The sequence below is a fragment of the Accipiter gentilis genome, chromosome 1 (assembly GCF_929443795.1).
Source record: "Accipiter gentilis chromosome 1, bAccGen1.1, whole genome shotgun sequence".
Classification (NCBI taxonomy): Eukaryota; Metazoa; Chordata; class Aves; order Accipitriformes; family Accipitridae; genus Astur; species Astur gentilis.
This window is the reverse complement of record NC_064880.1, coordinates 24,902,189-24,916,099: the sequence shown is the minus strand read 5'-3', so window position 1 is coordinate 24,916,099 and position 13,911 is coordinate 24,902,189. Positions and strand designations below refer to the sequence as shown.

At 41.7% G+C, this 13,911-nt stretch overlaps 1 protein-coding gene across 2 annotated transcripts; it reads left to right on the top strand.

Moving 5' to 3' along the window:
- The first annotated feature begins 1,982 nt into the window (after nucleotides 1-1,982).
- SUMO1 (small ubiquitin like modifier 1) lies at nucleotides 1,983-13,557 on the top strand. 2 transcript variants are annotated; one of them, XM_049806665.1, is made up of 5 exons: nucleotides 1,983-2,139; nucleotides 7,386-7,460; nucleotides 8,745-8,822; nucleotides 10,725-10,796; nucleotides 12,094-13,557. In XM_049806665.1, the coding sequence occupies exons 1-5, from the start codon at nucleotides 2,128-2,130 to the stop codon at nucleotides 12,121-12,123; spliced, it is 267 nt and encodes an 88-aa protein (XP_049662622.1). In that variant the 5' UTR covers nucleotides 1,983-2,127; the 3' UTR covers nucleotides 12,124-13,557. The 2 variants fall into 2 exon arrangements, with proteins under 2 accessions (XP_049662622.1, XP_049662615.1); XM_049806658.1 differs by having other exon boundaries at nucleotides 1,986-2,139; nucleotides 11,747-13,542.
- The last annotated feature ends 354 nt before the right edge of the window (nucleotides 13,558-13,911 follow it).

The window sequence follows — 13,911 nt, the reverse complement described above, 5'->3', positions numbered from 1 at the left end:
AGAAGCTTGTGTAGGTATATTTAATCTTTTTCTAAACAGCTTGATTTTTATCATGTTTTAATTTTAATTATGCTCCGTGTTGAGTTTGGGTTGTCAAAGAAGAAAAGTGTGAGTTTTGCTGATGTACCTCCATAGTTCTCATGGGCTGAGCCAAGACTAGCTTTGTGGATGCTATACAAATGTAGCTTGTGTCTTAGGAGAGGTAATGCATCTACAGCCAGCTAAGAAGGGAGCAAAAAGAGGTTGTGTTACTGTTACTTAGTGTATATGTAGATGTGCACGTTTCAATGTTATGCCTTTATCGCTACGTATAGGGATAGGTAACGGCATTCTGACTCATGTGAGTGTTAGCTTTTATTACAAGATTGCATAGAAAAATGAGTAAAATGAAGAATCACACTCAGGTTTCATGCCAGAGTCTGAGCCTTTAGCCTTATTGCTATAAGGCTACTCCCCCTGCTCTTAAAACTGCTTTCATTTGTGAACAGCAGTGATGTTTAGGACAGAGTAAGTATTTGTCATTTTCTATGCTGTTAGTATCATGTGTTGCTGTGAAACCCTTGAATGGCTTATTTTGGTGCTTTGTGTAGTGTTATTAAGGTCTTAAAGAGCTCTTACTGTGAGCTTGGCAAAGTATGAACATTTTGGCTTTCCTGCCTAGTAGGCCTTGCCTAAGAAAGATCATCTTAATTCTGTAGCTCTGTATAGCATCTGTTTTGGTTCTTTATTTTGGTGTGGTTTTTTTCCTCCTTTGTTAATTCTGAATTGTTTTAACAGTTGTGATTAAACTATTTCCTATCAGTCTAGATACCGTGTAGTTTCACTGGCTAGTGAAAGTGCGTCCCTTGGTGTAGCTATGCTTGTAACATGCCATTCCCTTCATGAAATGCAGCAGTGTAGCTTGCTTTGATGTTACTACAAAGTAACATGGCTTGCAGAGTGTTAGAAGACTCCGTGTTGATAGATGTGCTCTGCCCAGAGCCATTTCTTAGCTTTCCCCAAAGGTAGCTGGTAAAGTTCAAAACTGATCTAGTAGCATCCAGGTAAGAATCTCCTGTTTCAGTGAGGCTGACTTCTGTTGATCCATTTATTTGACAGTAATGTTGTTTTTATGGTTCTCGCATCTGTTTTTTCTACTTATTGGCCACTTAGAGTCAAGCATGCCCTTATTCGAGCAGCGATGCCATGCAGGAATTCCCTTAGTTGTTGTAGAGGGATGTTAGCACTACACGATGCAGTCCAAGCAGCTTGCAGTCTAAATGTAATCTTTTTAAGGTGTCGGTGTTGCTTCTTGCGCAAACCTGCAAATAGCTGTGCTGTGCTGATGTGAAGCAGGACAGCCGTTTGGTTCTACTGCGGCGTATCGCTAGAAGCTTGTGCAGATGCAACTGCCTCTGTGCAAATTCGCTTGATGCGTGCGGCCCCTGTTACTTGTGTGGTTCCAGTGATTAAAAAGACGCAAGCTGTGCTTAAATCGAAGGGCGAGCTTTGTTGTTAAACACACCTTTTAGTAACAACCTTAGCGAGTCATTACAGGTGGGTGTAATGAGCGACTTTTGCTGTAAAATCGGCTTTTGTTGGAAGGGTTACGTGACGCGGCCCAGCTCCTCTGGGGCAGGACAAAACGGCCGTGCAGACCCATCCTTCCAGGCGCTAGGCTGCCCGTGACTAGCGGAGTTTACAGAAACACCCATTTTCTCTCTCCGGGGCAGGCCATCAGGTGCCCTTCTGCAGCCGGGCCCGCGGGCGCCGCCTGCGCTCGCAGAGGCCGGGCCTGGCCGCGGGGCCCGGGGAGAGCGGCGGGCGGTCCCCGCCGCGGCCCGGCTGCCTTTCCCCGCCTCCGCCGGGGGCCGGGCCGGTGGGGGCCAGCCCGGGGAAGCGGCGCCTCGGGGTTTGCGGGGCTGGGGGGGGGGGGCCGCAGGCGGTGCCTCCCGCGGGCTCCCGGTGCGGCCGGGGAGGAGCCGGCGGGCGGGCCGCGCCGCGCCGCGTCGGGCCGGGCGGGAAGTGAGCTCAGGCGCACAGGAAATCCCGCCCGCGCCGCGGCCTGTGTTTGCGCTGCGGGCAGAGAAAGGAGCGGAGCGCCTGCAGCGGCCCAGCCGAGCCTGCCGCACGCAACGGGGCCGAGCCATGTCTGACCAGGTACGGGCGCCGCCGGCCCCGACCGGCGCCCCCGGGGGCGGCTGCCGTCTGACGCGGAGGGACGGCGCGGCGCGGCGGGCGGCGGCAGGCCGCGGGAGGAGCTGCCTGCGGCCCTGCCCGCCCCGCCGCGGGGCAGCCCCGGCCCGGCCCGACCCCGCGCTCTGTGAGGGGCGGCCCGGGAGGTGCGGGAGGGGGGGGGGGGGGGGGGGGGAATGTCCCCCGCGGGGCTTGTGTGTGCGCGCGCGCGCCAATCTCCGACCTCGGCCAAACTCTGCCCCCCCTTCCCCCCTCCCCCGCCGCCCCGAATTTTAATCTCCCTTTCCCCTTCACTTAGGGTATTTCGCGGGGAAGACGGGGGCGGGCCCCAAGCGGGCCGTACTCGGGGGCCGGGGGCGGCGTCCGGCCGGAGCGGGGGCGGCTCCGCGGGGCCCCGGGCCGGGATCGCTGCCGGGGCAGCCCCGGCCCTGGAAACCCGGGAGCGCAGCGAGGGGTGAGCCGTGTTGCACAGCAGTTGTTTCCTTTCGTTTTCCGTTTCCCAGGTGCGTGGTAGGATGCTCTTCCCCCGAAGCAGCTTCGTGCGGGTTAGGCTAGACCTGCCGGGTCCTCCGTTTGCCCTAGGAATGCGAAAAGAGGGGGGCAAAACCCCCAGACTTCCTTAGCTGGGCGTTGCTTGCCTGTATTAAACACCCCGTCCCTCGCCAAGGCTGTCCTGCCTTCAGTCCGTGTACATTGTTACGTTCCTGACAGTTCTGACTTCTCAACCAGGGACTTAAATAGCTACTTGTACCACAAGTTCCTGGCTTGCTTGGCGTGGCACGTATACAGTCCTTTGCTTACAACTACTACTGCTTTAGGCTATGTGACCTGCTGGTGGAAAGTTAAAACGGCATTCCGGTTTTAATTTTGCGTTCTGTTTTGCTTTATTTTTTATATTGCCTTCATATGGCAGTGTATTCTAACTTTGTCATGATGATTCGACTTTGGGAAAAATCAGTCTCAGTATCTACAAATGTTTCTTGCAGTGCTGTGAAGTCAAGAACAGTACTAGTGCCAGCCAGAAAATTAAAAGTATCCAGAGACAAAGCTAAGCTTAGTATATATTGTGTCAGCTTTGAGGACTAGGCTTGATACATTATGACCCGTGAATAGAAACCGTTGCTGTATGTGCCGGTGATCTTCCTCTCCCTGCCCCCGATTTTCAAGCACGATGCAACTCTGCTGGTGAGGATGGTGCTGCTGCCTATCTCTGAGTGTGAGAGTGCAGCTGGGAGCACAGCTATTGCTGGCACCCATTAGGACACGTTTCCAGTGTAGTAAAATATGCAAAATTGGCTGCATAAAAAAAAGGCAAATTCTGAACTAGATTTTGTGGACTGATATTCACATGACCTGCTCTGTAGCTCTCTGCATTTGTGAACTGAGGCATGTTTTAACACATAGCAGCTTTCATTAGGTAATTCCTTCTCCAGGCAAGTTCTGCTAAAACACATACGTGTTTGTTCTTTGGGACTGCTTGAAGTATGTAAAATTTGTTGTATGGGATAATCTTTTTTGGATATGTATCTTAAGGGCCTTTGAATAAGGACCCTGTTTTGTTTTTTAATAGATAAGGCAAACAAATATCTTGTCATTCGCTTCTGGGGGGACTGTGCAACAAGAGCTAAACAGATGAATAAGTAACAGTATAACGTATGGTAATGCAGCACTGTAAATCTCATTCCTCTGTTTATCAGTCCTACAGGAATAATTGGATTACCCAAAATTGTGGATTGCTTACAGTGTCTTTCCTTTTGGCCGTGGAATTAAGAGGACATAATTTGTCACCAGTTATGATAATTTTGCCTTGTCTTTTTAGTATAAAGATGCATACATGGTTTAGTTACTTTATTTCCAATACGAAATTAACTTTTATGATAAGTAAAATTACTTGCAAGAAGGGCATACTTCAAAAAGCACATGGCTGCTTGTTGGGATCTAAGCAGAAACAGACAAAATTGTGTTTCCCCTCTCTGCAAGGGTCTCGGGCTGGTTTTGCTTTAATTGAACCTAGATGCTGCCGTTTTTACCTGTTCATGTACTGCTAATAAAAAATGTTGTAGTTTGTAAGCATTTTTCCACTCCTGTAACAAATGTAAGAGTTTATTTGCTGTGTTAGGAAGTGTGTCGTAGTCCAATTCCCCTAGTAATTTCAGGTTTGTTTTTTTTTTTTTAAAGATTATCTAAAGTGTGCTGAGTATAAGGTGGTGTTTTTAAGGCTTGGGCACTGAAGTTTGAGCACTTCAGAAAATTGGAGGAGGAAACTTGCAATATACTGCCTTACAATGTTTGTTTTGTGGTTTCATTAGTTGCAATAGCAGTACCAGTGTGATTCATCCGAGAAACTTAGGGTGCTTTTTACGGTCATGAATTTAGTGTTGATATATAAATGTTAGACAGTACTAGGAGCCTCATTTTGTGCTGTTTAGGAAAACTGTGGAATGAAGCCTTTAAAACTTTAAGCATCTAATGAAAAGTTACAACTTGAGAGTGTTGTGGTATTCCTGTTCTGTTTGTATGGTAGTCTTTTTTTTTTTTCTTTTTTTTTTTTTTTTTAATGTACTGTTTCATGAGATACTCTAAACACCAGTTCTTTTCACAGTGCAAGTAAAAGTCTGGAGGCTTGCCTTGCAGATTGCTGATCCAGGATTTTGTTAGTGAATGCCTGTAGTTTAGTAACTTTGCAGTCTCCTTGCTTTCTTTGTTCTTAAGTGTTTTTATGTTGGCTTTACCATTTGGCATTGAATAGCAGTATAGTTCACTGACAAAATGCAGGGAGCTGTTTCAGACTTGCTGGGTCTTGTTGTGTTGTGATTTAAAATATTTTGCTCTTTTTTAAGCTTCAATTATTGGCATTGTCAACATTGATTTGATCTTATTTTTCTATTCCTGAAACTACAGCTGTTTTCTTTTGTGGGTGAGAGGTTGCTGGGGCTTTAAGCGACTGCCTTTGTGGTATGGTGTTTCAAGACTCCAATTCCCTCTGCTTTTTCTACTGTTTGCTGCTTCCCCATTTGTTTTTAGTACTAGAGCCCTCTTTCCCTGAGGGTAGGAATCAAACATCTTGTGAATCGTTGTTTTCCACTCATATTGGCCAGAGGCACAGTCATAGTAGCAATGATGATTTGTCATACCTTGTACAGGATGATTTGTTTTGGAAAGCGAAGTAGGTAGATCTGTTACAATGCACAGAACTATATAAACTACTACAAATGCCTCTATTACTGGGATAATACGCTGCTGTGCAATTTGGTTCTTATGCAAAGTAAACTAAGACAGTGACTGACCTGAAATGTCATGTAAGGGGACAGGATGTTCTTACAAATTCTTTCAGTGATAGCAAAACAGGAGATAGTTTAAGTTATAGGCTTCAGATCTGTAGAGATCTGAATCTCTTTCTGATTCCTAGAGGTTAGTAATCCTGCATACGGACAATAAAAATGCTTTTTGCGCAACTTATCAGAACAAGTTGCAGGTTCTTGTTTTTCTTTCTCTTTTTCAGTCAGGAGTGGAAACCAGTGTATTTTTATTCCTGCAAATAGTCCGATGAGGTTAGAGTTCAGATACGTTAGAAAGGGAAACCTTTGGTGGGGAGCGCAGTTGCTGTGACTGTATTACCAGTGAAGACTCCTTTCAGACTTCAAAAGTGACTTGCTTGGAGATCTAAGGGTAAGAGTCTAGTTTCTTGAAAGCTTGGGGTCATTTTGGGTTTGAGCTTGAAGGGTGATGAATCAGTCCCAGCAGTCCAGGTTGTGCCCAGGTGAGTATTTAAAGAAAACAAAAAGTATTCAAACCAGGTGGAGTTTCTGGCTCATACTTTTTTGTCATCACAGAAACTGAATGGATCTGGCGAGGTAGTGAGTCAAACTGATACAAAAAGCACTTCCTCTCTCTTTCTTCTAGAGTGAGACTGGTACAGATAGGGAAGGTGTTTGCAGACTTCCCCCCCCCTTTCCTGAACTTTTAACATTCAAAGTAGTTGTGCATATTTAACCTCTTTAAGGGGAAAAAAAATGCTTGAAAAGGCTTGTCTACCATTTTAATATGGAGATAGACACCTATCTGGATGGACTTAATACAAAAGGTTAGTATGTGTTTTTGGCGCTTGATCCTAAAGTTCAAGTCCAACCATACAAAGGATATTTCTGTACATGCAGCAAAAAGTCCCTTTAGGGCTGGGAAAATATATATGGTAGGCTCCTGTACATATTTTGTTTATTTTGTCTACTGTGTTAAGCAATAAACTAGAAAAGGAATATTGAAACATGATTAGCAGGGTATCCTTGTTTCTGACTACTTTGGAAGATTTCTTCAATGAGCACCATCTGGACTTGAGGCAGTGTCTGTGTCAAGTCCCTTTGTGCTGCAGTGGAACATAACTAAAGGCCTGATCCAGAATATGTAGTGACAGGCAAGGGATGGGGTTAATAGTACTTGATCTCTAACTTGTCTTATCTATCAGCAGCTAACATGAAAACTTTGATGTCCTTAATTCATGTCTTGCAGAACATAATACTTAAACCCTTTTGATGAGCTTTAGTGCTCAAGTTTGTTGAATCAAACTTGTCTGTACAATTAATTCTTATCCTGGAAAGATATCAAAACACTATAGTTCTTAGACTGCAACTTTTAAGAACATTTAAGAACTGTGGTCTTAAACATGCTAGAAGGAAGTTGTTACTTCATGTTGTTTTGTTGTCATAGAAAAGGTGGCTGACCATCCTTTTGAAAGTAGTGACTACTGTTGATGCAATAGACTGAAAAATGTTTGCATGGTCACTCTTTACACTGGTAGAGTGTCACAAGTGCTTTCTGTTTACTCTCCTCATGATGTTCTTTTTTCTGTCATATATCTAACCCTCTTGGTATGCTTCTGGTATTTCTTTTTTGCAGTCTGTTGGTTGACTAGGAGTTAGTGGTATAAAAATCATACTTCTTATTTTTGCATCTGTCATCTATTTCCAAATGATCCTTCTTTTATCTCTTACATTCTTCACAGTGTTGCTTTCCCACCATTAATTAAACCTTTTGCAGGCAGACAGCCTTTCATAATATTATGTTACTGCTATTTTCATACACAGAAAGGAAGAAATAAGGTGCCTTGGATAGTCTGATTTCATGTAATAAGGAGGATGACAGCTATCATACTGTCCAGTGAAGATAATGGAAGTGTTGAACTGATCAGATTTTTTTTCATGTTTTTCTTGCAGGAAGCAAAACCTTCAGCTGAGGATTTAGGAGATAAGAAAGAAGGGGAGTACATTAAACTCAAAGTCATTGGGCAGGTGAGTTTTTACATAATTACTTGTTGATGTTTGGTGGAGGTATGAGGTTTTGTATTGTAGAAATGAACAAATGGAAGTTGATACTTTCAGTTCTTCAGAGTGGATCCTCTGCTGCCCTAAACTACTTACCGATTGCCAGTAATGTATGTTAGTATTCTCTCTAGTGTGGTGGTTTGGTTTTTGGTTGTTATTTTTAAAGCTTGATTAATTTATCCTTATGACTCAGGATTTGGTCAGTGTGATCCCCATCTTACAACTAGGGGACCTGATGCATTGAGGGATTGATTTATCCAAGGATATGAATGAAATATGTGGCAAAATCAATAAACTCAGGTCTTCAGTCTTCATGTAGTACACTAAGCATGCAGTTAGCTTTCTTGACAGGGATAGGAAGAGGATTCTGTTGGTTGGCATGTTGGTGGATGTGAGTGGTGGATTATAAGTCTGAATTCAAGTTGTGTTGGAATGTGAATGTTGAGATGCTTCTTGAACAGAAGTCCTTCTGTGCAAAGAACCCCTAGCTCCTATGACTTAACTCAGTATTGTTGGAGTATCAGTGCCATTGCTGTGCTGTTGACTGGAGATGGATGACTTAAAGTAGGGCTAACACAAACTAGCTTACCTCTGCTGGTTTAATTGGCGATGGTAACACATTCAGAAGCTAAATGTGACCCGCATGCTTTTTGCACAGAACCTCTTGCAGTCTGTTTTATCTGTAGCCATTTCGATAGTTGTGGTTACTTTATCTTATGGCTGGTAGGAAGGACTATAGAATAATGACACCTAAGATTTCTTCTTAGGCTGGTGTTGTGTTGCCAAGTCTGCCTGTATCCTAACTTGTAGGTAATTACTTTAATTGAACGAGGTTTCATATATATTTTGATGTGCAAGCTTTAACTTGTCTGTCGGAATCTTAGAGCAGAAGTCCCATGCATATGTATGTTTGTATTTCATAAGTACATCAGCTGGGTAAAGATGGAAGCACAGGCTGAACCATGTATGGTTTTTAGTACTTTTAAATCTAAAACCTCAATAGTGAGCCTAAGGCTATACTATGCCATCTGTTTTAAAATAGCACTTCCTGTGGAAGTGTATGATGAGTTTCGTGACTGATAAAACATCCTGGAGGTTAATGTTATGATGCACCAAGGTATGCACAGTGATAGTTAAACTGCATTCCATGTTAGTTTTATGTAAGTTTTTCTTAATGAAAGTCTTAAAATTAGCATAGATAAAGTAAACAGTTACTACAAAGAGAGTAACTTTTTTCTTTTCTGTTCTTAGGACAGCAGTGAAATTCACTTCAAGGTGAAAATGACAACACACCTCAAGAAACTCAAAGAATCATACTGTCAAAGACAGGTTTGTGAAACAATGACGCGCTCTCTTTAAAAGGAAAATAAAAAAGCCGAACTCTTTAGCTTTACTTTTCTCACTGTTCTTTCAAATAAAAGCATTTGTTGAGACAATCAAGCTTCTGTCTAGTTACAAGCAGGATGGGTGTCTGACAGTACAAATATAATGGATCTCCTAATTTCTTTTGACAATAAAGGTATTTCTATTTAAGACAGTTGTGAATTTTGTAGTAAGTTAAAATTGCTGTTTGAAAATGCATAGTGGCTGCTCAGAAGACATAGAAGTTACCTTTTAAAATGCCCAGGCATGCATTTATAATTACTGTAAAAAAATCTCCTGTCTCCAAGCGAAGTTCTCTTAAAGCTGTAGAATACTGCAGCTTATGATGAGAGCAGCCTTAGGCATTGTTACAGCCATTAATGTGGTAATTGATTAACACTAGCTGTTATGCCTTAAGTTAGAGAAATCTGCAACATTAATTGTGGATGTAGGTAAATAGTAACTACTGTTACAGAACAAAAACTTATCTTCACTTCCAGATTCTGTGGCAGGTATTGTGGATTCACTGCTGCTATTTCCAGAAGCCCTGGCCTAGTTTACCCCCAGCTTTGGGGATAGATGCCTTGTGTGGCCTTTTCTTGAGTAACTGTGTTGGAGTTTGCTTCAGGAGATATAATCATAAGAAATAATACTTGGGGTTTTTCCTTCATACTTTGAGACGAGGTGAACTTGTCAATTGAAGTGTTCTTTGTAGAATGTGTTCTTTTTTGCTGTCCTTCTGGATTAGGAGGAAAGGAAAGATCAAACACCAGATAATGTTTGTAGCCAAATCCAAATGATTAAAATTGTGATTCATTTGAAAAACTTGAAATTTTAAAATAAGATCTTGGAAATAATTCGTGCAGCAGTCTTACTGACTGATGAAAATATATGTGTGGAATTCTTATAAGAAAGAAGTAATTGTTTGAATGAACACAGCCATATCTATCTCCTGGGCTGAATTCTGGAAAGTCTGTGATTTCCTTCATCAGCAGTCAATACGGTTTTTGGTGTCAGGTAGCCTTTCTCTGGTAAAGGGACCATGGACGTTTGTTCCAAGTTGGCCAGAGGGGTTGTTGGAACAGTGTGAAGAGCTGTTATTTCCTGTGAATTTTTCTGCCTAGTTATTTGCAAACAATATTTCTGAGATCTAATTGATGCACAAAACAGGTCATATTTCACTTGCATTTGTTTTGCTCATATCTTGAAAGAGAAGATGAGGAGTTTGCCTCATTTACTGAGGTGAAGTATGATATTCTGCCGTAATACATGCACACTGTACAATAGACATACTGCAACTTAACTTTATTTACCATTGGGGTGCTCCTTTCTCCCCCTCAGGTCTGCTCTTTCTTGTCCCCAGGGTAGAGCTTTTGCAGAACTGATAATGGTAAATGTCGCTATTCCTGCCTATGGTGACACAAGATTGGGAAAGCAAGGGTGGGAGCTCATGAAGTAAACGTCATGTTCTTCCTGTTGTCTTAGGATCTTTAATAAGGCTGATACGCAGTTCAGAAAAAGACAGGACCTTCATGTGTAATGTTGTTTTGGAAGGGAGGGTGTAGTCAGTACTTATGAATAAAAAAAAGATGGGGGGGGGGAGGAGAGAAGCTAAGGAAACTTCCAAGTTGTTGAGCTAGAACTCCAGCGAGACTTTGGAATAAAAAAAACATTGCAGCCCTATCATGCTCCTAGAGTAATTTCTTTGCAGTCTATGTGGTTGCAACAGAATAGCTGAGCTCCCTGTGTAACAGGAACTAATGCTTTCTTTGACTTTCGCATATGTTGTTTTTATTGAAAATGTTTTTCTTGTAAAGCTGTACAAGTTTCAGTAAGTTTTTTTCTTGTACATCTGTTTCTTTTTTTTAGGGTGTTCCAATGAATTCACTCAGGTTCCTCTTCGAGGGTCAGAGAATTACTGATAATCATACCCCCAAGGAGGTGAGTTTCTTTCTAGAAAAGGTGTTACACAGTTCACTGGGGAAACTAAATACCAGATTGGTTAGTTTCTCTGTTCTGCTAGACTGTTAACCAGAATTGAAGGTGTTTCTTTAAATACAGCCAACTTTTTGGACTATATTTAGTCAAATGTAGTCTGGCTATATTTGTCCAACTAGAATCTTTAATAAGGCTGATAACGCAGTTCAGAAAGAGGCTGATTGGACCTTCATGTGTAATGTTGTCTCAGAAGGGAGGGTGTAGTCAATGAATACCAGAGAGGAGAAAAAAACTAAGGTAAGTTCCCAGTTGTTGAGCTAGAACTTCACTGTGACTTTGGAATAAATATGTATTTAGTTCACATTTATTAGATGAAAGTGTAAATAAATAGGAAACAGGTTACTTCTGCTATCCAGTGACTTCCACCAATTGTTATGACAAAGCAGGAAGAAACACTTATAATAATGACCACCTGAAAAATCAAACTTGTGTACTGTGAAATTGAACAAGTTGCCCTCTTTGAGAGAACAGTTGCAAACAGGGTTTGAGTTGCAACCTGTAGGTCTTAGCTGTGTGGTGAGCTAGTAGTGTGCTGTACATGTGGCTGTACAGCTGGTGCATTCCCTATGATGTTGGTTACATTCCTGTGCATCTGTTGCCCAAGAAAGGATTTTAGAGAAGGGTAAAGCTAGCAGCTTCTGGGCTGATGGGTACTGCTCCACAAGTGGGTTTAGACTTCACTGATAAGGCTTTTGCTTTGAGATGTATAAGACTGAAGGAAAAGGACTGAAAATCATGTGTTGGCTAGTGAGATGGTGGCTGAAATTTTTTTCACCCCTTTGAATTATGATGGAACAGAGGAACAAACCATTGTATAACTTGTCTAGGACCTGCTCTGAATTCAGTACACCAGATTTATAACAATTATATGCTGTTTTTCTCTGTTCTCACAGCTGGGGATGGAGGAGGAAGATGTGATTGAAGTTTATCAGGAACAGACGGGGGGTCACTCAACAGTTTAGATCCTTCTGTTTGTTTTCTTCCCCCTTAATCCTTTTTTATTTTTAAATAATAGTTCTTTTGTAATGTGGTGTTCAACACTGAATTGAAACTGGCACCCCATCTCTGGGAGTTTATTTTCAAGCGTCTGGTATTTTGAATTCTCGTGCTCATTATACACTATTGTTTCTGTTTTCATTGTGCTGAACTTTTGTGATCCAGCTGCAGCCTTGCTCCCCTCTTCCCTTCTACCTTCCCCTTTAGAAATACATGTACACACATGCATTTGTATGTTCACTAGGTTCGTGCATTTCAGGCACGAAGGCTGTAAGATCTGCCAGGTGGGCGAGTGTTCTTAATGACTTCCATATCTGCCCTGAAGTTTTGATGTGTGACTGTTTCACTCCTGGACTATAACTTTCAGTGCGAGATGAAGTTTTTCAGAGAACTAAACTGTGGAGAAATTGTGTATCCATAACTCAGAGCTATTTTGCTTAAATTGTGCTGATGGCCCAGCGAAGAAGATTACCAAGTTGGAAATGGAAAAGCTAGAACTGTTGTCATCTGTACCTTGCTCCAGAGATGGCTTTGCTGAAGACATAAAATTGAAAACCCTAATGATTCTTAAATCTTGCCAGAAGAGCCCAGAAGCATTTTAACTTCATATAGCAATTAGTACACGCAGGTATTCATGCAAGAATGTTCACAGCAGACAACTGGTGTTACTTTGACACTCTTGTTTGTACCTTTTGGCCTGGGACGTGGGTTTTGAATGGACATTGTCTGTACCAGCTTCATTTAAAATAAACAAGAAAAACAATTTTATAAACAACTTGTATTTTCTTTTCAAATGTTTGGAAATGAGCAAACACATTAAAAGTTATAATTAGGGCATGCTTTTCCAGTAACTATATGTTGAAGCCAGGAAAAAAAAAATGTGCTCTGTAAATATACCTCATTTTTAAAAAAATTACTTTTTTCTACTTGCCCTAGTAAAATACTTATCTGCTTGGTTTACAGGTGACTATTTGAGACTACTAGGTGTTTCTTCTCTTGTTAGAGAATATTCACGTACAGTTATATAGAGCTTCACTTTATGCACAAAAGGTAAACTGAAAATGCAGCTTGGAAGGAAATATGAAGATGGTTTTTAATGTCTACATTTCATGTGATTGTGGTACCATTAAATAATCTGATGGATGACATGACGTGTCATGATGGTTCATCAGGCATCATTATGAGGGCTGACTTCATGTTCTAGCTAGTTGCAGGTTCTAAATGGTCAGTTTGAGAACATGTTACTGGATGTGAAAGCTCAGATGGGGGTTATGGGCAGGGTAGTGTGGAGAGAAGGTTTCTGCACTGTCCCTGCTTCAGCCTTTTTGCAGATAAATGGGACTTGTTTCTGATTTGGTTTGGTAAATCAAGTTCACTATGAATGCCAACTTCATTTAAAGACACATTTTAGTGCTGGCATACTTGGAAGAAATTGCAGATTTTGAATTATTAGTTTTTATGGCACTTGCTGTAAAGCTAGAAATGCATTTTCTTTCATGCTTGTGGTTTGTGTCCTGTTTCTGATTTGGAAATACTTTTGTACACATAGTTGCACTAAGCAATTTTTTAAAAGATTAAAATTTTTGTTTACAAAATGTCAATATGGGGTTTTCTTGAAGTATTCTATGTAATTCACTTCTTAGGGGGAAGAGGGATTGGTACTGTGATGTAGAACAACATGGATTCTTTGCACTTATCTCTGATTGCTATTTTAGAATACTAAATATATCTGCTTCAGAATACCAGAAATAAAATACCCTTGTGGTTATTATCAGATCATCTTCTAATTTAAATTTGTATAATGTTCTTGTTGGTAGACAAATTCCCATTATCCCTCTTCTGCAAATTAGGAACTGAGGCGCAGGGGATGGTAGTTTACTCAGGTCACTCTGGAAGCTGAAAGTGGAGCTGAGAACAGAATCCAGATCCCCGGCTTTGATGCTCATACTCTAGTTGCTGTACCAACTTTCTTTGCTTCTTAACTGTTTACTCTCGTCTTCCAAATCTGTTCTATATGCTCATTTATATCAGCTTTCTAGTCAAAGCACTGCACTTAGTTCTC